We start from the raw sequence: 25,513 nt of genomic DNA on the forward strand, positions 1-25,513 counted from the left end.
GACGAGGCTCGGTTTTTTTACCGTCGTTTTATTTTGCTATGGTAAAAATTTTCTGTTCTTGTCTTTCGTTTTTGCTTAGGTGTTATGTCTTTATGCCTCTTTTCTTCTTCTTTGATATAATTCTTTTTAATATAATAGTGATTAAGATTATAACACAATGTTGACTACTATACCCCGAATGTGGACATGTTTACGTGTTTGTTTTGGTCACACATTATTGTTAATGACAATGAATTTTATGCGACTGTCATACAAGTGAGAGTTTAACTATCTGTAAAACCAGGTTAAATCCACCATTTTCTACAAAAAAATGCCTGTACCTAGTCAGGAATATGAAAGTTGTTATCCATACATTTGATGTGTTTGAGCTTTTAATTGTGCCATATTTTCTTCAAGACTTTAAACCCTAGAATTTCCCTCGAAGTTTGGTATATTTGTCATTTTACTTTTAACAGCAGCTTGTACCTTTGACATGATTATCAATTCGCTAACTGGAAGTTTAAAGCAAAACGATGATGTTTTCCTGGTCAATATATACAGATTGAGTACGTTGAGTTTGTTTTTTAGTAATTCTAATCATTGATATTCTTAATACGGCGTATTTTGTTATTGTTTTTATTTTTGTTCTATATCATATCATTATGGTACAGTAATATGGGTTTAATTCTGTAATTGTTTATGTTAAAGTTTTTATTATCTACGTTTAATTAACTCTACTGATGATCTGCTTACCCTTCCGGGGCACCTGAGATCACCCCTAGTTTTTGGTGGGATTCGTGTTGTTTATTACTTAGTTTTGTCTATGTTGTGTCATGTGTACTATTGTTTGTCTATTTGTCTATTTCATTTTTAGCCATAGCGTTGTCAGTTTAATTTCGATTTATGATTTTGACTGTCCCTCTGGTATCTTTCGTAACTTTTTTAAAGAGAGCGATACTAAAATGGTTCAGCTCAGTCTCATTTTTCTCGAGTTGGTCCCAAGCTTGTCGTTGCAAGTCACATTTGACTTTCATTTTATTCATTAAGAATGTGGTGTTGATGACAGATTCTTTTTATGACAGATTTTCAATTGATTGTGTTAATTTTTATCACAGACTGGGATTGATTTCGAGCTTGACAAACTGTAAAGACACATATCTATTGTTAAAAATTTATGTTGACATATACAGGTCTTGGTGACGTCTTTTTGTTGGGATTCTGTCTCATATTTATATATCCCACATTTCTCTATTCCTTAATAACTGAACGTATATATAAATAACACAAAAATACATAATTATTCGCATACAAGTATTTTTATTCTAAAATAATAATTTTACAAAGATAAAAGTCAACAAGTAAAATCGATCTTGATAAAAAATAATGAGTGAATAAAAAATGACATTTATCAAATGATTTAAAAGTCTCTTTGGTGTTTTAAAATAATAGAAATATAAGACCGTTTCATATAAAAAAAAAAACAGCTTTGGGACTCAGCAAATTTAAAACCCGGGCAACAAAAAGTCGATTTTTTTGCACTGCATGTAAGAGTATAATCTGGCATCACTTTTTCTCTCTCTTACAAATGACTTTCAAAATTGCAAAAACCATCAGAATATAAATAAATGATTAATAATGAGTTAATTACAAATGACAATAGTGTCTGTCAGATCATTTTTTTCTGATATGAAGTTTGCCTATTGTAAGACAATTTGTACATTGTATTTATGAATAGGATGCCTGTATTTTTTTCTTTCATTTTTTTTATTGAAGGAAAAAAACAAATTTAAAATGTACTTTTTGATAATTTGTAAGAATCCCAATACAATTTCAAAATGATACTGCCTGGGTAAATGTTGGTCTTCGAGAAAAATAATTTAATTATTATTTAAAATTTTGATACGATGTTTTAAAATAATTTATTAAAACAAACCATAAAGCACAAATGACCAGTTTTGACCTTTAATTATATGTTTCCATATAGGTCATGTCTATAGTCTTGTTGCTAATAATATGAACACATGTATCCGGATAGAAATAATAAAATGATGATAATTTAACTTCATTACTTGGCATGGTAATATATAAAATAAAATGATACAACGTAAAAAATAATATATATATACATGATACAAACTAGAACACTTTATTTAATTGATCAATCCACCTGAGGGACTCAAAATTTAGTCCAATCATGAGGAGGGTACTGATATAAGCTTGCTGACAATTTGGTTATCATTACTCAATAAAAATTACCAAAATTTAGTACAAAACAACCTATTCAATTCAGCACCATTCCTCATTCATTTTAGACCAAACAAATGGATTCTGAAAACAATAGTTTTTGGAAAAAACATGTGAGAATTACTATTTAAAAATTTGAAAGCAATGAACAATTTTAGGTAGAGTAAGAAATCTATGGCATGCTGTAATGAGATATTAAAATGTGAATATATTCAATAAAATTCGAAAAAAGTCGTAAAGCTGAACAAATGTTCATCTCTTTATACCCTCATTCTGATTGATCGATTCCTTTTACCCTTCACATTTAACATATATATGTCGTCTATAGATTTGATTGTTTGTTCTTGAAATTGTACCAGTTTTATTCCTCTCTTCCAATCGCCACGCACAAACAGAAGGAAAATAGCACACATAACAACTGAAAATTAGCAAAATAATTCTATTAAATATCGATGTTTAGTTTGTTTGCTACAGTATTCAAGAACCGTTTAATGTACATATACAAATATATGGATGGGAATCAGAAGAGAATTAGTAGACACAATTTCTACGGGACCCATTTACTGTGGATTCATTTATTGTCATGGTATTTTCTGGACATTTATGTTCGTTGTTTTGCCAACGTCTGCGTACAATCCTATAGAAATTTGTTATTCGTTGAATATTTAATTTCGTGGTTCACCTATACCCACAAAATCCACGAAAATTGGTATCCAAGTAATAATAATGAATCCACAGTAGAAGGAAGAAAACGATCAATCATATTTAGTTTGTTTTCCACATGGTTCAAGAAATGTTCTACACAGCTACTTTTGCATAGGTACTATTTCTGTACTAAAAATATGCAGTACTGGAAATTTACTTTTAATATTTAGTACTATTTCTTTACTTTAAAATTATTGTAATGTTTAGGTACTTGTATTTTACATTACTTCATTTGCACTAAATATTTTTGTACAGAAATAATACAATATTCCATGTTTGAAAATCATAACTTTGAGAGATTTGAAATAGAAAAATCTTACAAAATGCTGAAAATGTAACAGTAGTAACCAAAAATCTGTAGTACCTAAATTTCAAGTACAAATACAGTACTGTAAAATACAGGTACCTAAATATTACCATAATTTTGTAGTAACACAATAGTACTGAATATTAAAAGTAAATTTCCAGTACTACAAATTTTTAGTACAGAAATAGTACCTATGCAAAAGTAGCTGTGTATGTACATATACAAAAATATAGGTAGTGTTGTTAAGGATTCAGAGAATTAGTACAGACACAATATCAACAGGACAGTATACACGTGGAAGGAGGAAATGTAAGAAAACGTTCAGTATCACACAATACTATCTCTTCCAATAGCAGCACACAGACAGAAGGCAAAGATAACACATATTAACTGAAAAACAAATGATAACACATTTAATTCTTGAAATTTAAAAACAAAAGATGTATAGTGATAGACAGAGTAAGTAAGTGGTGTGTACAGAAAGGTAGTTCGTACAGTCAACATGAAAAGGTATACGGTTAGAATCGAAACATAAGACATCGTGGAAAGGAACAGCCTATGGAAATAAAGATAACACTATTTATTTCGTTCATCAGAAGATCTTTTAAAACAACATTAAAAGCTGAGAATACGTTCAATAATCATGGGTCCGACGTGCTATTCTGGTATTTACCTTCATCAGCAACACTCACAGCCGAATATTTGAAAGTCAATGATGTATTTGAAGAGCTATATGACTATAGAATAGCCAAATCAATCTAAGGTAAACTTTGCCTAAGGGAGTTGAAACCTTAGTTTCTTTGTAATTTCAAAATTTATGAACAGACATTTTTACAGATTTGTTATAAATCATGTCATTCGAAATACTGACTACTGAGTTGATAATACGCCTGGGAACTTATAGTCCACCAGCAGAGGTATCAACTCAATGCTGTAAAAGAAACATGTTAAAGAATGTTGTTGTTGATTTAAATAAAGGCAACAGTGGAATACCGATGTTAAAACTCATAAATCCATGGACAAAAAACAAAATCGGGGTAACAAACTAAAACTGAGGGAAACGCATTAAATATAAGAGGAGAACAACGACACAACACTACAATGTAACACACACAGAAACGGACCAAGCAACAGACAAAATCCCACGAGAATAACAAATATAACATCAAAACCAAATACATGAATTTGGGATAGACAAGTACCGCGACACGTCTTATCGCAATGTGAATAAAACTTGTTTATAAGTAACTTTTGAAAATTTGAAAAACTTATAAACATTTTAAACTTTTCAATTTAATATTGTTTATCCATGCATTATTCGTGCACATCATAACATATGTTAATGTAAAGGAATAGATGACATATGTTAATGTAAAGGAATAGATGACATATGTTAATGTAAAGGAATAGATGACATATGTTAATGTAAAGGAATAGATGACATATGTTAATGTAAAGGAATTGATGACATATGTTAATGTAAAGGAATAGATGACATATGTTAATGTAAAGGAATAGATGACATATGTTAATGTAAAGGAATAGATAAATGATTGTTATCCCTTTCGGCCCTTGTTTGTCTGTCACGATATTGTCCTTATTGGTCATAGTCAATCCGTCATGAATGCGCTTTTATCTTATTTTGGTTGAAGTTGTGATTAATCTAGGTGGCAAGGTAATGCCTAACTAATATTGTACAATTGTATTATCATGTCGGAATTTTTCAACAAATATTTGAGCAACCATTTGTCGAAGGTATCACCTTGAATTAAGGTTCCGAACTCACTTCTTACTAATTCATATATTCCGTTAATGAAAATGATTTTACTCACAAAAGAAAGTTTTACTAGATCACGATGAATTTGTAAATAAAGAAAGAGACGTTGTGCCAATGCAGATAATTCAAATTGCAATAAATGTTCCCTTAGGTAAAGTTGACTTTAAATGGATTTAGCTAGCACTTTAATGTTATTGGTTTTTTTTTTGGTCATGTAGCTCTTCAACTGTTTCGGTTTTTACATAAACCCTGGATTTCAAATATTTGCCTTGAGTGTTCATGATGCAGATAGCTACCGGACATGCATTTCGGACGCATGGAATTTATTGAAAGAAAATTGTTGTTTCCATTAAAAAAAAATTGTATTGGCGTATTCTGGTTAGCTAAATAGAGTTTAAATATCGATTGGAATATTATTTTTTTGTACCAAAAAAACAAGATCCAAAAAAAATGAAACAAAATGAAACATGATATTGAGTACAAATAGCAGTGCGACATGCAATTTTTATTCGGTTTACGTTAGCAGCTACAGTTCAATAATGAATGTGTATAATCATTTATTTTTTTTAAAGAATAAAGATGTTATTTTACTGCTTTCTATTTCAAAAGTATGGATCTTTGTTTTTGCAACGGTTTCGATTTTTGCTTATCTCAATGTATCGTCATTAGCATATGATTGTATATACGTATCTCTACTTACTTGGAAAACCAACACAGATACTCCAACACCAATAAATACGCTGTTGTATTGGTCTATTTGGTCTTTCAGCTTTGTATAACAACCCTGATAAAAAAAAAGTGATATACTTTGTTTAAAAACTCTTTATTAACCTTTCATTTGTAGTCCGTCAGTTGATCTTGAAAAAAACAGACACGTGTCAGATAAAAACTAAGGGTGTACAAGTATGCAGTCTGCAAAATATTGATAAAGAAGCATTAGATTTTTTTTCTTTAACACCTAAAAATGTCGCTAGTTCTGGAAAGGCATACATTGACTTTAGCAAAATAGGTAGTAAGCGAGAAATAAAGATTCCAACAAAAATTAAAGAAAAATATAACAAACTTCGCCTACAACGCTACTAAAAAAACCAGATTTACACATCGAATATATTCTAAAGAGAAGTACAATTTTGATCAATCAGAAAATAAAGTTAATAAAATAAATTTGGCTTGTACGACAGAGAAAACACTTCAACGCTCTATAATCAAAAACGAAAGAACAAAAACAAAAATAAAATTTATCTAAAAGTAGCCCTTTGGACCATATCTGTTTAACACCGACATGTATTAGCAATATCTTTAAATACCCAATACCAAAAGATAAAGTACAAGAAAATTGCTTGAGGATTACAATATTTTCCAATCAATTTTAAGGTTTTTACGGGGATATTAGTTGCACTTTTAATGATCTATATACAACCATAATTAATATATTTTATGTACTTACCGGTCGAACATCAGAAGATGTCTTGACACATGGGTTAGTAGTTGCACAGCACTCTTTGGGTAAGTCATTCTTTGGCATATCCGTAGAATTATCTACACCGCAACATTCATACTGCAATCATAAATGCAATTATATACTATAAATGATCATGAATGAATAACCGGCGCTGATATTAAATTATACAATGCTTTATAAAACGAAGCTCATCAGGAAGCCTCTTGCAGCAACTCCATGCTTAGTTTTTTCTCCTGATAGTAGCTGAATTTCAGTTTAACTTCGAAATTCTTTTTATAGTGCAGTTTCATGTATTATTATAAATAAGCAAGTACCAAAAAGTATGACGTCCAACACTGTGTACATGCGGTAATGTGTCAAAGTATGAAGTCACACACTGTGTACTAGCGGTAATGTGTCAAAGAATGAAGTCACACTGTGTACAGTCGTTTATGTGTCAAAGTATGAAGTCACACACTGTGTACAGGAACAATTATATTAGCACGAGAATATTGTGTTATTCGATGATCACTGTACTCAGTAATGTTGACTCATTACAAATGTATTTCACTTGACCCATACATTTAGTTTTCTTGAAATGTGAAACGTGGTTGTTATTATAACAATGTTTACCTTTGAAAGGAAAACAAATTATATAAATTGTAGTGAATAATTATAACATTTGTTTTTGTTTTATACTTTTAAAGGACAACGCAGTGGTCTCAAATAAAATTGAGAATGAACATGGGGATATGTAAAAGAGAAAAACAACCAAAGAGCAGATAACAGCCGAAACTCATTTGCAGTGACAACACATGTGTTTATAAAACGTGCACCCTAGCTACTTCTTATTCACGGTAAGGTGGTTATCAATGTTTAAACTCTTTTTTTAAACTCATGCAGTGATGCAGACGCAGAGATGCAGAGATGTAAATTAATGATTTAAACAGATCAATAACATCTTAGTATCTTTATATGTGGAAATGTATGAATACGCATCTTCAAGATCCAAAAGTATTTGCAGATGCAAAAAAAAAATCAGTTGTTGTGCCACTATTTAGCTTCAACAAAATTATGCTATTTGCTGTCCAATCATTAGAACTGAGAAGGGTAGATTTAACATCTTTAAAATCATTAAAATCACTTTTACTCAAACTTATGTTTAAGTAATTGCGTTATTCCTTTTGTTTATACCATCAAACCATTGAGGCTTAAACGTGCTGCTGCATATAGGATTTAGATATTAGTGGATTCGGTTGATTCCACGACACTTTGTATTATTGTCAACTGTATGATACCAGATACTAGCTTTAATTATACCTATTACTTACTACATTGAAAAGTGCATTATAAGAATTGGTTAAATCGTCTTTTCCAGTCGTGTTGTACTGGGTTCTCAATATTTCCTTAAATCCATCTTTGACTGAATCATCAAACTGTAAAATATAAGTTAAAATATAAAAAATTAAGAAGTAAAACCCATTTAAATAAATGTTCTTCTGTGGAAAGTGGGTTGATCTCATCATGGAAGTATTATATTGACATGATCTCATCAAAGGTAAAATAGATTATCGCTATTTTGTTCATTTTTCCTTCGATCTTTTTTTGTGATAATTTTTCATATCATGCTACTCGCTTGAGATGGAAAATTATCGCTAGAGACTAAGGATGCACGTGGTGTTTCTAATGAAATTGACATGAAATTGACAACGTCGTCATAAGTAAAATAGCGATAAACAGATTATCATTGGTCATCTCAATTCGATTGGTTTTCTCGCTGAGATGATCAACGATAATTTATAATTATATCCCTGAATCGAGTGTAATACGATATTTTTCGACTCGATACAGGACAGTTCAATTTTGAAATATAAAAGAAAAAAAATAATAGTAAAGGTGTTCTTTGAATCCAAAGTCTGGTCTATCATTAAAATCAGAGTACAATATCGAATTATTGTGCCAAATAAAATCCATGTATGGCTGTTAGGGGCACTATGAACTTGACCGACAAAAAAATGGAGAATTTATGTTTCCATTATCCGTCAAGTAGATGAAGAGGTTAGGGTCTCGAAACCACAGATAAATATTTCACACATTAACCTGTGAAATTAGAAGTTTCCCGGTTCATTATCATTAAGTATGCTTTAAATGCAACGAAAATAACGGGAGGCATACTTTTTATGGATTAATAATGATCATGATATGAAGAAAAAGTTACCTTAGATCTAAATCCAGCAAATAGTGCTACACCAACGATCTGAACAATCAGCAATATGGCAACAATGATGGCATACTGAAAATAGAAATATACAATTAAAACTGTGAATCATATTGTAAATAGAAGTATTGTATAAAAGAATACAGGCACCATACTTATATCATAATTGAGCACCAAGACAGTTAATAAAGAAAAACTCAAACATCTTTAACTACAATAAACTGTTTATCCTAAGTGAATAAATACTGCCTACGATTCTTTCTTATTATTTCATTTTGAGATCACCCCCAGTTTTGGTGGGGTACGTGTTGCTTAGTCTTTAGTTTTTCTATGTTGTGTCTTGTGCACTATTATTCGTCTGTTTGTCATTTTCTTTAAGCCATGGCATTGTTAGTTTATTTTCGTTCCATGAGTTTGAATGTCCCTCTGGTATCTTTCGCCAATCTTTCTTAAACGACTCGGTTGTTAACTGATTAGTGTTTTCTTTTTGTTCGTCGTATATGCCATGTTACTATAATAATGCATGATGATTATTCATGCTTATACATAAACTTACCACAACTAAGAGAACTCTGTTATTACAGCAAGCTCCACAGCATCCGAGGCCACCAACGAGAAAAATGAAAAACCCTACAATGATGAGCAACAACGAAAGAGAACCGGCGACATCATAAACATTTACGCCCCCGACTACATCAATCTTCAGACTCTGCATAGCATCTTTTAACTCATCTCCTAACAGGTCTGTTCCAAACCGGAACACTAGACCAGCGATTCCTATTCCCAAACCAAGGATCTGAAAATATAAGAAAAACATGTTTTATACTTAGCTTGTGTTTTCTGATTGATTACATTGATCAGAAAATACGGTTTGCTCATGTTAAAGTTGAAGCGATACCACTTGGAGATGACTACGTGTATGTTCCTATGTGTTATTATTCTATTTCCATCCTCTTTCGTCATTCATGTACAATCCAAGACTTATCGCCGATATTGTACTTTATGAGCCACACAGCGTCACTGGCAATAACCACGTACTCTATCGGGTGACATGAGATTTTTCCAATTTTTTAGAAGTTCGGGTTGCTCAAATATTTGATTATCGTTATTTATTCTTTCCTTTTCTTTTTACGTTATGGCATGCTGTTGTTTGTTCCCCTTGCATATATGTGTTTTGTCTACTTCACATAATTCATCACCCCACAAGACGAAAATTATTACATATGCTGCTAGCATACGTTAGACAGCTACACGTGTATGCATCGAATTTCAATGAAAAAAACAACTACGACTAAATGCAACTACTCAGGGTTAGCCATAATGAGGTTTTATTGTGGAAGATTGGAGTGGATTTCTTACAAGTCGAATGTGCATATCCACGATGTATACCAAAGATGACAAAACTTATAAAAAATACAAGGTTTATACTTTTGTATGTCAGGCGTTTCGTCTGTATAAGACTCATCAGTGGCGCTCGATTCGAATATTTGGAAAGCTAATTCAATAAACATATCTCTGTTATGTCGAATGAAACCCTTCACAACTTTTTTAACAATGTAAACAATTATCGACATATGTCTTTGTACATTTTATACTACTATAGTAGTAACCTAGTAAGCAGTACATTAGTTTTTGCAATAAAAGTCGTGTAAGAAAACTGTTTTATTTCTGATTGGTTTTACTTGTGATTGTTGACAATTTTATTATAAACTATTAAGATTAAAAACAGGAAAAAACGGTTACGTGAGTCCGGTATCGTGTATGTCAGATCTATCGTAAATATACACTTGTATGTATAGCTTTTCAATGATCAAAATATGACAAACATAGCGTATTTACTATGGGGAAATAAGTCAAAATGAGGTTTTATTGTGGAAGATTGGAGTGGATTTATAACAAGTCGAATGTATATATCCACGATGTATACCAATGACGTTAGAAATTTATCAAAATAAAAGGCTTATATTTTGGACACCAGTCATACGCTTCGTCTACATAAGTAAACTCTTTATCATTAGCGTTATCTTATCTGGCAAACAGACCGGTCTAAAAAGACATCACACACAAGAAGTTTGATATCAAAGTTCAAAAAGATGTGTTTTGTAGTAGATCAAAAGGTAGACGGAGATAATCTGTATACATTTTATATTTTAAAAAATACAATTTATCAAATAGAACATCGATTTAAGCGCATACTTTGGAAGATATATTCTTTGCTTGTGTTTTAGATATTTTATTTGTTTATACCCGCCCAACATACTTGTTTTACCCGTATATATCAAACTTGAAATAGTTTTGATAATGTATCACACAATAATGTTTCGAAAACGATTAAGATATCAAAATCGGATGCATGTTAAGTTGTGAATTTTGAAGAAAAAAAACTTAATCGCTCTTTTTTGATTACTCTATATGAAAATGTAAATGAAACAATATCTGAAAATGTCTAATTTTTGGCAATAGGAAAAACCGTCTTTCAAATCGGTATTTAAATAGCTCAAATTGAAGAACAAACACTAAGGATTCAGGAACTGTTGATTGCAATTCAAACAATTGTTAAATGTGGTAATAATTGCCAATTATAAAAACGGTACAAAACAATTCCAGTTCTTTCTTGTTACAAAAATGAATCAATTTTAAAAAGTTTCTAATGGGAATAAGAAATAAAGTTAAAGATACTATTTGTGGTTTACTAGTATAGCATGCAATAGTTTATCAAATGCCAATTATTTATGTTAGCATTTTTAATACAAAAGGTTAAGAAATATACTAAAATATAGTCCGATATGTCGGTAACATGAACCAATCTTGAGTAACAGGACAAAGTTGGTAAAAGGAAGGAATTATTTTCAAAACAATTGCTTTATTTCATAGTTTAAGAAAAACACATCATTTCAAATTGGACACAATTGGAAGATAACAGCAAACAATGTCATTTATCTTTTGAAACTGCAAGTTTGCAAGATGAAAATCTGCCTAGGTAATGAAAGTTCTAAAATAAATTCCTTTCTGTTACTTACTTCTATACTAGAATTGCACAATGGTCTCTGCTGTTATCAAAAGAAAAAAAAACTGTCTTTTCATTTAATATCCTGTATATTATGTTGAGATTTATTAAATATGGTGATCATATTAACTTATATTAAATGAAATTGTTGGCATATATAGTAGATTAACGTTGTGATTCATCAGTGAAATTGTCTTTACATCCTTCATGTTACTGATTATGGCTATGCTGTTACTTTTTATCAGGTAACATGACAGAACGTAACAGATAGGAATTACAAAGTACTTTTTGTCCTTTTATTCGAATTGCGTGGAAGTTTGAATTTGCCTCCATCTACATACTAATTTAATAAGATACTATAAAAACACATTTACTGTTATAGTGCTGACAATGAAATATTCTCAGATGGTACACAAAAAGGCTGTAACAGCACAGGCACTCGTCTCAGAAAAAAAAATTCCTTTATACTTTTATGTTATATAAAGGTATACAGGATTTTTTTTTTCTGAGACGAGTGCCTGTGTGTAACATTCTGGTCTTTGGGGATTTCGGATTCTTCGAACTGGCTGCCATTCACCTATACATATGGAGTCATACATACAGGAAATGATGCTCTTCGCATTATATTACAATAAATGAAATCCTGGGTCTTTCAAACATTTCCACAACTGAAAAAAACCCAGTGGAAACAGGAGGCAAATTACTCCTTGGGACAAAATTTAAAAGACCCTTAGAAATGCAAAATGTTATCATATGCTTTAGTTACAAATAATAAAAATCAGACCAGTAGGGGTCAAGTTTTCTAAATGATCTATCATATTTGTGAAAATAGGAAGTCTGTTTGCTTAATTTGGATACTCTTTTTTTTCGGGGGGGGGGGGGGGGGGGGGGGGACATTCAAATTATAAAATTTTATTCGAAGAAATTTAAGAAAGAGTGTTTAATTGGCAATAGTTGGTGGATTATATACACTATAGTTAATACTGAAACTAAAAAATTTCCAAGAGGTGGTTCAATAAAAAAATAATTGCTGGTGAACGATGGGACATGGAAATTATATACTTTTTTAGATATTGTCTCTTATATATAGACCGAACAAGATGCCGATAAGTGGGTTATGATGGACAAGCACATAACAGCTATTATATTCTGTGTAAAGCTCACAACATATGGTACATTTGAAATATGAATGGCTGTTTAACACCCAGTGGCAAATAAAATGAATATTTAGGACGAGAAGATGCTAATGCGATAAGAATATGAATCTTGGTTTGTACTAGACCAACGTGATAAGTCATTTTTTTAGTCTGCTTGTTCAATAGTTCAAAAGGCAGAAGTCCGCAGCACTACCAGGGCACATTATTCTGAATTCGAGACGACCAGTCTTTGCTCTTACTCTTCAATACCGCGTATCGGCGGAGAAGCAACAAGTATCAATTCTAAAGTAGGTCAGGTTTATCCCGGCCTGGATTCTAAAACCACAACATTCCGATCTCGAGGAGACCACGCTTACGCGAGACCACTAACCTGGCGGTCAAATTGAAGATGAAAACGAACAAATTCTTTAACGACATACCCAGATATTTAGATAACGGGTATAAAAATATATTTATCCGTATCTTAACCGAGCGAAGGTTGAGAATTAATGAACAGTTTCGCCCAAGTCAACTTTAATCCGAGAGTTTATTCCTCTTTAGGTTCGTCATCATCTACACTGTTTACATTACAAGTAAATATCCTTTCACAATGTTGTGTAACTACGGATGAAGAATCGATTTGTAGAATTATAAACATCCTACGTATTAGATTGGGTTTTTTACCAGGGGAAATTGGAGGTACATATAAAAGACTTCTTCTTAGATTCTTCGTTATGTTCTTTATATTTTTCTTTCTTTTAATCCGTCTCAATTTTATATTAGTCGTTGATGAGTGAATGATGTACTTTTACAGGTGTTCCCCCAAACGTAGTGTACATGCAAAACTAAATCTTCTTTAATACGACACTAAGATTAATTGCATTTTTTTCTCTCGTTAACAACATTCTTTATCAGACTGATATTTACAAAGTGAAAAGCCTATTTGTAAACTTATTTCATTTTCCTTCAATACTAAATATGAACCCAAACGATCCTGCTTCCTTAATCACCCTAAAACTTACCTATAAGTGAATTATAGAGTGATCGCTGATGAACGTTCAGCGGCAAGTTAAAATGAATATTCAGGACGAGAACATGTTAATGCAATATGAATATTTACCCTGCTTGGTACTATACCGACCCATTGAGCCGGATTTTTAACATGCTACTTTACAAGGTAACAGTCCGCATGAAGACGTGCCACCTTACCCGGATACATTATTCTGACTCCGACCCGACAAGTGGTTGTTCTTACTCCTAAATGCGGCGTGCTCACCGGAGAAGCAGCAGATAACAATTTTAGCCTTTGGTTTGACCTGGCTGGGGTTTGAACACACAACCTCCCGGGCTCGAGGCAAACACTCTACCTTGACTGAGCCCAACAAGGCGGTTTCGATTTCGATTGTAGAGAATGTAATGAGAGCGTAATCATGTGTTCCTCTACATTTCCATATCTCATTTGATGGATGTAGTTCTGACCACAGATCTTGACAATCAAACTGACTCCCGCTGTACTAGTCTTACTAAACCCCTAACGGGAAGGATTGTGCCTGATGTTCATATGATGAAATCATAATCTTTCAGTCAGTTTAATTGAAGTCTGGAGCTGGCATGTCAGTTAACTGCTAGTAGTCTGTTGTTATTTATGTATTATTGTCATTTTGTTTATTTTCTTTGGTTACATCTTCTGACATCAGACTCGGATTTCTCTTGAACTGAATTTTAATGTGCGTATTGTTATGCGTTTACTTTACTACATTGGTTAGAGGTATGGGGGGAGGGTTGAGATCTCACAAACATGTTTAACCCCGCCGCATTTTTGCGCCTGTCCCAAGTCAGGAGCCTCTGGCCTTTGTTAGTCTTGTATTATTTTAATTTTAGTTTCTTGTGTACAATTTGGAAATTAGTATGGCGTTCATTATCACTGGACTAGTATATATTTGTTTAGGGGCCAGCTGAAGGAAGCCTCCGGGTGCGGGAATTTCTCGCTACATTGAAGACCTGTTGGTGACCCTCTGCTGTTGTTGTTTTTTATTTGGTCGGGTTGTTGTCTCTTTGACACATTCCCCATTTCCATTCTCAATTTTATTTAATGTTTAACAGTAGATGTAATCCAAATAAAAGGACCTTAAAATATGTACGGTGTACTAAGATTATATATTTTTTAAAGATGATGTGCAATAGAATTATAAGACAATGTTCATGATGTTAAAATGAATATTGAATAAATCGACAGTTTCAACGGTATCTGTTATTTAATGTACTAGTATATAATTGTTGGTTTGTATTAGTTTGACCGTTTTTGTTTACTTGTGCAAAAATTTATTGAGTTTTCGATATTGAGAACTTGTACAATCTTCAAAAAAATATGTACGAGTTAAATGTACAAAAAAGCATACTATTTCTGTTTCTTTGTTCATTGTAAATTATAAGAACGGAAAGAATGGAACAATAGTTTTGTCGTAAATATATGACTTTGCCCGTTTAATCGGTTATAAACCTAAATGTTTATTTCCACTTCCCGGTTGGTTTGGCTAGTTAATAGTCCATGTGCTTATGATTATAGAAGCCAAGGTATATAGTCCAGTCATTCTAGCTTAAAATTGGTCCGACCTCGAAGTAATTGGTGATTATGATTATAGAAGACAAGGAATATAGTCCACGCATTCTAGCTTAAAACTGTCCCGATCTCAAAGCAATTGCAACAGAAACTATTGTATGCTTACAAGGCAGTATCAACCCATATCTTTGCCATAGAAAAAATCGGCAAGTGTCAGACCATGGGAAAATTGTAATTTTGGGGTAAATACCTGGAATCGACCGACTGTACCTACTATGTATTGCTACATGAAGAGTATTTTAACGTTTATTTCTTTTTAGTTTGTACAAATATACAATTACGAATAATAAACACATTAGTGCTATTATTTGACTTTTGAATATGACAGCTGGGGTATATTATTATAATAAAAGAGATATTTATAAACTTATCGGGGGTGTGTTCAAAGATAAAACTAGGATTTATCCACTGTCATTTGATACTTAATAATGTGTTTGTGTATGAGACTAACTGTAACGCCCTTGCTTTCAAGGAAGTCTAAATTCTTAAATTTCACGAGTTGATGTTTTCGCATAAATTTGTTGTGGGAGTGGGTACATTTATATAGCATTGCTTACACATTGTACGGTAACTAAACAGAAACGGGTTTAAGAATCGATAAATTCTATTAAACCAGTTGGTTGTAATGTTACCCAATTTTATTACCGTTAAGTTATTTATGGAGCCAATCTATCGAGATTTGACCCATTTAAATTTAGCAATACTTTAAATAATTTTTTTCTGAAATTGCGGGCACTTTAAGAACGGTATCATTCGTGTCTTTTTTGTTAAGTTTGTTTGTGTGCTTAGTGCCAATCTGCAGGGATCTCCATGGATGAAAATTGAACCATGGAGGAACTTTCACCATTACAAACCTTGTCTACGCTGTACAGTGTAGCGCGATCGGAAGTATTTTATCCCTCCATACAAGGAATGGTGAAAATGCTAATTCATTGCTTATTTAAATTATATTTATTTGAATTTTCATTATAGAATTAGAAGTATCAATATTTTCATTTATTGCCGTTTTTAACCATTCAAATGCCAAGTCATCATGGCCCCCCCCCTTAGTCGAGAATGACCAAAAGCTGTCATGAAGGTCCCCATGCAGATTTCTTTTATTTTTGGTAATTGTTATGGGGGTTAAAAATTATCTAATGTGGAGCTTATTTTTCGTGGACACTGTCAAATTCAGAGCCCATTACCGGTATGGCTGATTTGCAGAAACAACAAAACAATTCGTACGGGTTATGTAAAAGGTTAAAGAGATTTGTAAAGCAAACGTCGACAAATGAAAAGGTTTTTAATGACTATCTGGAAAAATTGATGCTCTGCAACATGCATCTTTCGAGTCTGAATAGAAACCGGAAACGCGGATGTATCAATTTGATTGTAATATACGAAATGAATTCGGAATTTAGATACGATATTTCTTTACAGGAAATATTTTTAAGTTTTTACTTTTAAACTTTTAAAGTAATTCTAAATTATCGTTACAGCAGTACTCGATTTATTTACGATGAAATAATATTTACTGTTTTGCGTCTTATTTTGTACTTCTTAAAAAGGGGGATGCTGATTGCGTAAGTCAAAATAAAGCACGTGTTCGACTTGTTAAACTGTTTTCTTTGTAACTGGATTAATTTATTAATTTATTTATTTAATCTAAATGATCATAATCATTTGCTGAAACTTAGTTGATTACTTCGACAAATGGATCGTCTATCCTCAGATAGTATTCTCCTGTTTGGTTTGTTGATCTACCTGTACAAGCTCAGGTACAAGTAATTAGCGATCTTAATCCGGATATCCCTCAGGCGTTAGAACTGCATTGGATTATAACATAAAAAGCCTAAGGGTTATGCAATTACATGCATTTGATTATAATTGATAAAAAAAATGGCGTCGGGCTACAAAAAACGATGAAGTTTTGAACGATGGCGGAAGACAATTTAACGATGGCGCAAGACAATTTAACGATGGCGCGAGTCATTTGACGATGGCGCAAGACATTTGAACGATGGCGGGGCTCCATCGTTAAACAGGCCATGGAGATCCCTGAATCTGGTGACTAAAATCCTTTTCCAACAGATTTTATAGTTGACGAAGAGCACTAAATGCTTACAAACATGTGTAAACCCTCCACATTCTTTATGTTTATATCCCCAAGTCACAAAATAACAAATGGATAATCAGAAACATACATTCCTCTGTCTGTTGAAGGTCCGTCACCGAACCGGTTATTATATATTGTCGAGTCCATACATTTTTTGCCGGGGTAGTTTAGATACAGTGGAACTCAAGTGATGATAGATCATGATAGTAATTAATGAGTGAGTTGAAACACGTGCTGATAGTTATTTCATGAGTGAGTTGATGATATTTCAACTATAATTATTTCTTCTATTATACCATGAAATTAACACCTTTAATTGGTTTGCCGCCTTTAGTTTTTGTTTGTCAGATATATGTTTTATTAATAAGTTCACACCTATACTCTTCACGATTGAAAATGAGAAATGCAACATCCACAAGTATACATTAGTATATTAAGCGAGCTACGCTTAATTGGGTTAAAAACTATAACCATCACTATGTTTTACCTTTGTTAGGAAATCGATGCTGACATTTTATACCTGATGATTTACTCTATTTCCTGATATGAACGACTTTCTAGGTAGTAAATACAAATTCAAATCAATATTTTGCAATCAATTTTCTCATGTGACAAATCGGAAGATAATACCAATATAATAGACAAATGTCAGGTTCGTGATGTGTTCAACCGACACAACCAATAAATTATAGTCAAGTACTACTTTAAACAACCTGTTATTATATGAAAAAAACTCCATGAACTATGATCACGTGGGTTACTTACATCACATGTGTATTTAACTGTGATTGATTGATTAGTTGTTGGTGTTTAACGCCATTTTCAGCACTTATTGTCTATTTCTCGGCGAACTACTTTTATTGGTATTGCCCGGACAGAACCGCCTACCTTCGGCATGAAAACTGGCAATCCTAGTCAATTGAAATATTGGAATCGAAATATCTGACGCATGCAGGGCTACAACATTCAACCTCAGTGTTCACAGGCTATACACATACTGTAAATAACCTACTTTATTATCTCTTAGACCACTAGGCCACCCGGGGCACCGACATTTCTGATAAGGAACAAACACAAAGCCTAATAAGAGGTAATCGGTATTGGCATGGTAAGCTGATTGGCAAAAGGGGCTGAGCCTTATAGTTAAGCGTCAAGATCATCTTGTCTGTACTTCTACCACTAGAAAGATGACAATCTTAATCCAAAATATATATGCCAATACAGTGTATTACACTTCAACTTGCTGACAGAATATATCACCCACTTATGCCTTCACGTAATGGAAGTACACTTCAACAGTCACCAAAGTTGTTGACTTTATAATCTATTGATATGATTTAATACCGTGTAACAGATGTACACATTATTTATCGCCTTTTGTCATGTCATTATACATGTATCCTTGAACGTTAACTTTATTTTATCGTTATTGTTTTATGTCGCAATGGTTTAGATAATGAAGAAAGAGATTAGAACTACTGTCTATGAAAGATTAATCAACAAGGAAGAACCCAGAAATTCTCGTTTCTGTTTTTTGTATAGATTAGACCGTTGGTTTTCCCGTTTGAATGAATTACACGAGTAATTTTGGCTATATAGCTTACTGTTCGGTCTGAGCCAAGGCCGTACTTTGACCTTTAATGGTTTTTCTTTTACGAACTGTGACTTGGATGGACAGTAGTCTCATTGGAACTCATACCATATATTTTTAGATATAAAACAGAACCATGACTTTCCCACGTTGATTACTTATTTCCTTATACAGACTGGATAAAAGCTTAAATGCTAAAATGAGTAATATGCTTTCGTTATCCAGCAAGTAGCTGCTGCGAAACGTACCAATATAAATATAAGAAGATGTGGTATGATTGCCAATGAGGCATATCTGCACCAGAGACCAATTGACATATAAGTTAATAACTGTAGGTCACTGTGCGGCCTGGAACAATGAGCAAACCCATACAGCATAGTAAGCTATAAAAGTCATCGAAATGACAAATATATAATAGTTGAAGGATAAAGCTAATAGCCTGGTTAATGTACCAAACAATCAAAAACAATCAATATAAAAAAAAATACTTTAAAGAGCAACAAACGACAACCACTGAATAACAGGATCCTGACTTGGGACAGGCACATATAGAATGTGCCGGGGTTAAACATAATTGTTAGCGCAAACACCTCTCCCCCAACCTACGACAGTGTTCTACTTCATCAATGCGACATAAGAACAAACTATAACAATCTAGGAAGTTTACAACTGTTTTTTTTCTCGTGTTGCAATGAAGCATTGCTTGCTCAATGGACAGGGGCTGCTGAAGATTTGTGTTCCTTATTCATTATTAAAATGCTTTCTAGTTAATAAAAAACCAAGATGATACTTTTCATCAACGGTTTGTACGAATAAAATGATGTTTGGTGTATACTTCAATGAGACAGCAACCGAACGACTAAAAAAATGATAAATAAGCTGTTCGGCTTAGGGTATGAATGGCTGTTTGATGGCTGCATGTTGATGATGTAGTAAAACGTCTTTTGTTCAAAGAGGATGGTTGCGTTTACGGTGTTCTAGGGAGATTCGTTTGATAGCTGGGTAGTTACAGGTTTCAATCGGCAATCATCGGATGATTCCGCTACTCTCCTATCAGGTACGGAATCGGCCGAGTTGTGACGAATGTAACAGGTGTCTGTCAAATATAGTTAATACATATCTCTGGTGCGATCAACCATGTCTTGTCACATCCATACCCAGTTGCATACATATATTATTTTTTTCTCATTTTCGTTTCTAAGTGAAGCATGAAAATAGAGGTAATTATTTCATATATTCAGCGAAATGACATTAAGATATATTGCTGATACAGCTGTAAATGTGTCTCGTTTCTGTATATATGATATGACCCCTAAATTATGATGTTAAAATGTAAAGATTTTTGTCATGGCAATGTGATAACATCTTATGAAGCTGCAATAAATAAAATAACCTACACAAATTGAAAACAACACTTAATAAATCTCATGCTTCTGAAGAGCTTTTGTTGGTTTGCCTTAATCAGCAATACTCAATGCCTAATAATTACATTAGATGTATGTTTCATCATAATACGTTATTCTGATTGGCTAACTGCACTTCACGTGCTATTCCTGAAACAATTGTATTAGACAATAAAATTTATCATTCATGATGACACGAGGTCCCACAATAAAGTGCACAGGTGAATTAAATGAAAACTTGATAAAAATCGTTTTTTCATGATTCTAGCTAAAAAAAATATACTTATAAGTATTGAATGCTTCTTTTTGTAACTTTATAGGGTTGTAAAAGCGTTGACCGTGCGCACATTTTTAGTATGAAGCGCTCGCTTCATACAAAATGTACTTCGGTCAACGCTTTTACACCCCAATAAATTTACAAAAAGCAGCATTCAATTCTTAAATGTTTGAGATTTAAAGTTAAATGATAAAGTTATGTGACCAGAAAAATACAAACTGAGGGTCTCAGCATATTACATCACCAATCCATACATACATTTAAATTAGTATTATCATTTATTTCGTTCGGGTACGGGGGATTTAAAGTTATCGCACATTGAGCTGTATACATTCTTGTTGAAAAATTTAAACTTTAAATTTCACTGTTTACATAAAATTTTCAAATAATTCTGCTTTGTTATACACATACTCGCCTACGTAAGAAAGGATAGGCGTCGAATTATTTTCTCGTAACGATCTTAAAAAACTTTAGCAAATATTTTGGTATTGTTTCTGTAAACACTTGCATGTTTTCAATAGTGAAATGTTCAGACTCCGCATCCAGTTTGGGGTAAAATCAAGTTCCAAAAAGAAAAAAAAACTTAAATAAAGTGCTCTTCGTTTTGTTTGTACATGTATAACCAAATAGCGTTGACCACATTAAATATAATGATAAGAAGATAGTGTATGATTGCCAATGACACACAATAGTTCAAATGAGTTAACGTAATCAAATAGAGACAACCGCTTCATTCGACAATGACAAAACCCCATAATTCAACGTATAGTCGACTATAAAAGCCTGATTGGTCTATAAACGACCATGTTTCCGTTTTAAAGGCAATGCCGTTTTAATGAAAACATGTACATTTTTATTTAAAAGTGTTCACAGTTAGAAATACAGGGAAACACTATCAGCAGCCAGCAACAGTTTGAATTTGTTGCGTCAGTTGTAAAACATAAAAATCAATTATCCATTCATTCAAAACCAATCATATGAAGTATTCTTTATAGAATATCTACTATTATCACTATTTTGCGCATTTTTCCTTTGATCTTTTTTTTAAATAATTTTTCATAGGAGGCACGTGGCATTGCTAATGAAATTGACATGTCGTCATAGGTAAAATAGCGATAAACAGATTATCATTTAACCCGAATAATTCAGTCTCTCCCCGTAATCGATATCTCCTACTTTAATGTAGTAAGCGGAATATAACGACTGAATTATTCGGGTTAATTATCATTGGTCAACCCAACTCGATTGCTTTTCTCGCATTCGGCGTACCGGCTCAAGCGAGAAAATCAATCTCGTTCAGATGATAAACGATAATCTATAATTTTTGTCCAATCTTATATAATATTAATCGGATTTAGGTCCTCGTGTCAAACTTCGTAAAATAGCGATAATTGCTTGAATTGTTTGACTTCGAGGAGTATCAAAAGACTGTCTTTCGCACCTTTTACTGACATCGGATTAACTGGCAAATCGTTGAAATCAATAATCGAATTCGGTATTGAAATATAAACACGTACACGTTTAAAATAAATAAATATACAACTCAAAACCATAGTTATGTAAATATTAAGCACTGGTTCTCATTGCTAGTTCGACATCCCAACCATCCATTGCCTTCGACTTATGTTGCAAAACATACTTATTGTATCGATTATGAAACAGGCTCACTTAGTCTTAGTTAACACGGATTGGCATTATATACTTGTAAATATCTTTCGCAGATAGACGTAATTAAAAACAATATATAAATTTTATGATGAGCAACTCCTACAATAATGTTCAGTCAGATCTCAAGCCGATAGCTACATTCATAATATAACTGACGCTGTAAATACAAGTTGTAACGTCAAGTACATTTCCCCCTTGTATATAAAACGAAGGAAGAGTCTCATATCCGTTGTTGTTATGTGGTTTACATGTTATAATGTACGTTTAATATTATTTATTTATTTATATATTTCTTTGTACTAGATGTTCTTGCGTTTGTTTGTGTTTTTTTTTAACATTGCCATATAAGCAGGAGGTTTTGCTAGCCGTTGTTTTCCTCTAATGGTTGATGTTACTGTGTGCTCTCGGTTTTAGTTTGTAACCCGTATTGGCTTCCTCTTACTTGATTTATGACTTTTGGACATTGGTTTACTACTGTTGACTTTTTGTATAAAAATTGTTAACTTGTTTTTGTTACAAACAGTCATGAAATGTTTGCCATTGGACTACTACTGTACGGTATTATGTTTGATCATTGTTGAAGGTCGTACGGTGACTAACAATTGCTTCAATTGACGTTATTTAGATTCTCTTGGATAGTTGAATCAATAGCAATAATACCTCTTCTCCTTATTGTATACTATCCCCCCCCCCCCCCCCCCGCAAAAAGACCTATTGCTGGAATATTAGTAAAGGGATAATCTGGCTACATGACTTTAAGTGTTACTATTTATAAACGGACACAGATCTGCTTCACTTAATTATATGCTGAAATAACCCCAAGGCCGCTTCCATCAAATCTACCGTGAAACCACGAACATAATTTCCCTTTTAGGTATTTCAATTAAAAAATATATAGTCCATGTTATTGTTTATCTTACAACATCTTTGCCGCAAGGCCATTTTGATTACACACCGAGTGTTGTGTTTGTGGTGTTATGGATATAGTCTTTGTATGTACAGAACGGGTTTGATATGTAAACATGTTCATATAAACAAATAAAACGGACATAATATATAGATTTTAGCTTATTTGGATTAACTTGAAATAACGTGGGTATGAAACCATATATGAGGATGGTAACAGATCGACAAAAGTGATGATGCATAAATTAATATTATCGGTAATCCATTTTCTCCGTCACGACCCTACTTTTACAGAAGTTTGATAAACAATTACAAAAGGATCACTCAACCAGGCAGTCTTGACTAACTAGATGGTCATATTTCATTTAAACTCTTCCTTAGTATTTTCCCTTATTCGGGTTCACTGGTTCCTTAATCGAATCAGGGCGGTTCTGTTTAAACTATTGTCATTTTGTTTTCTCAGTCATATAATAAATAAAGAAAGTAATTATAAAGTATAATTGCACAATGTGATATTTCCAATAGTGAAAGGGCGTGTCAAAAGTTAGGGCCTGATCTAGTCTAGGGTTTTTTTTTATAAAAGAAAACAGCCGTAAAAGTAAGAATTGAATAAAAGATAGAACAAATTAAAAGTAACTTACCAGGAATATAGTGTTAACTATAACCAGTATTACTTTGGCAACTGACGCACCACATCCCAAAGTCATTATTGCAGGTTTAATAAACTGTCACTTAAAAAAAAAGTTTGAAAATCCTCCTGTTAGGTATATATTAAATTAATGAAGTTTAATTCACTCTCGACTACACCGCAGGTAAATCTACAACTGAGAATATTTATTACCTGTACGATACGGTTTATAGTCAATACTTTGTAATTGTCATGTGACCGGCGGTCTATTTTGAAATGTCCAGACCTTTCATGAATGAAATGACGTAAATTGAGATATAAACAAAAATAGAAAGGTACACCTCCTTACGAATATGAATAAGAATGAATCATTGTATTTTTTTTTAAGGTAAAACCATAATTTCAAATGAATAATAAAGTGTACGAGCATGAAAATGTATTTTTATTCTTATTTTCATTGGTGAATAAAAATATACGTCAATATCGACGGAAAACGCCTTTCTTGAAATAATAAAAAAGCAGGATTAGAATATTATCTGTAATGTCATGAGACTAATCAAAACTGGGTCATGGAAAAGGTAAACTCTTAGAAAATCGATTGCTGTAGATTAACATCTGCTGAATGTCCATTGTCAAATATTTGATAAATAACATCATATTTTGTATTTCACAGGTAGAATCTCCGACAGTCCGAAAGGAAAAGGCTATCCAACGGACAAAGATGAACCAATTAACGACACAACACCAAACTTAAGATAAAGTAACACCCACCCCAAAAAAACCTGGTTTGGACTTTATTCTGAATACACGATGCTTGTTGAGAGATGAGCTTTAATATACAGGTGCAGACAAAAGCCCGGTTACACATTGTCGTTACGCTTATATCTTTAATTTGCTATATTTTAAGGTCAATATAACTTTTATAAGAAGAAGTAAGCAATTCAAGGCTACCGTACGGTCTTCAACAATGAGATAACCCGATACAGTATAATCGATTATAAAAGACCCCGAAATGAAAAGTATGGAAAAAACCAATGGAGAAAACTAACGGTCTAAATTATCACAAAACAATTTGTAATTTCTTTGTCATTTGATCATCTTATTTTTATATAAACATCAGTTAAAAAGGACTTAACTCAGAGATTGAAAGTGGCTGTAGCTATATATGCACAAATAAATAAATGCGGAGTGCCCCTCCTATATGCATCTTATCATAGCGAACAAAGTGTCCAACAGCATATACCAAATAAACTAATAGCTTACAAACTCATCGACCATAGATGGATTTAAACTTGAAAAAAAATACCTTATAGACTAGACAAACAAATTAATATATATATAATGAAGGTAAATTGAGGTAAAATATTTAAAGAAAGAAATTTTAATATTTCATATAAAACTAAGTGAATCTAACATGTAATTGTAGAAAATAAATAATTCTTGTGTAAAGCTTTTTGTATAAAAAGATATAACTAGAGAGTCTATAATGTTATGTAACTTTTACTTTATAA

At 32.6% G+C, this 25,513-nt stretch overlaps 1 protein-coding gene across 5 annotated transcripts; it reads right to left on the minus strand.

The window, feature by feature from the left end:
* Nucleotides 1-1,276: 1,276 nt before the first annotated feature.
* On the minus strand, nt 1,277-24,451 carry LOC139524615 (tetraspanin-9-like). 5 transcript variants are annotated; one of them, XR_011664823.1, is made up of 8 exons: nt 24,016-24,372; nt 9,228-9,467; nt 8,672-8,746; nt 7,785-7,889; nt 6,460-6,570; nt 5,713-5,796; nt 3,453-3,625; nt 1,277-3,029 (listed from the first exon to the last, which is right to left on the minus strand). XR_011664823.1 is itself a non-coding variant. In XM_071319559.1 (7 exons), the coding sequence occupies exons 1-7, from the start codon at nt 24,079-24,081 to the stop codon at nt 2,585-2,587; spliced, it is 738 nt and encodes a 245-aa protein (XP_071175660.1). In that variant the 5' UTR covers nt 24,082-24,451; the 3' UTR covers nt 1,277-2,584. The 5 variants fall into 5 exon arrangements, 2 of the variants coding, with proteins under 2 accessions (XP_071175660.1, XP_071175659.1); XR_011664825.1 differs by having other exon boundaries at nt 1,277-3,046; XR_011664824.1 differs by having other exon boundaries at nt 3,182-3,625.
* Nucleotides 24,452-25,513: the final 1,062 nt, after the last annotated feature.

This window comes from Mytilus edulis, chromosome 5 (genome assembly GCF_963676685.1).
Source record: "Mytilus edulis chromosome 5, xbMytEdul2.2, whole genome shotgun sequence".
NCBI classification, from domain to species: Eukaryota; Metazoa; Mollusca; class Bivalvia; order Mytilida; family Mytilidae; genus Mytilus; species Mytilus edulis.

Coding starts and splice junctions, on each gene's coding strand:
- LOC139524615 (XM_071319558.1), bottom strand. CDS start 24,081: ATGACTTTGGGATGTGGTGCGTCAGTTGCCAAAGTAATACTGGTTATA. Junction 7,890..8,671: donor TTGCTGGATTTAGATCTAAG/GTAACTTTTTCT, acceptor TATATTTTACAG/TTTGATGATTCAGTCAAAGA. Junction 3,626..5,712: donor TATCTGTGTTGGTTTTCCAA/GTAAGTAGAGAT, acceptor TTTGTTTTTCAG/TTAATATGTGTTATCTTTGC.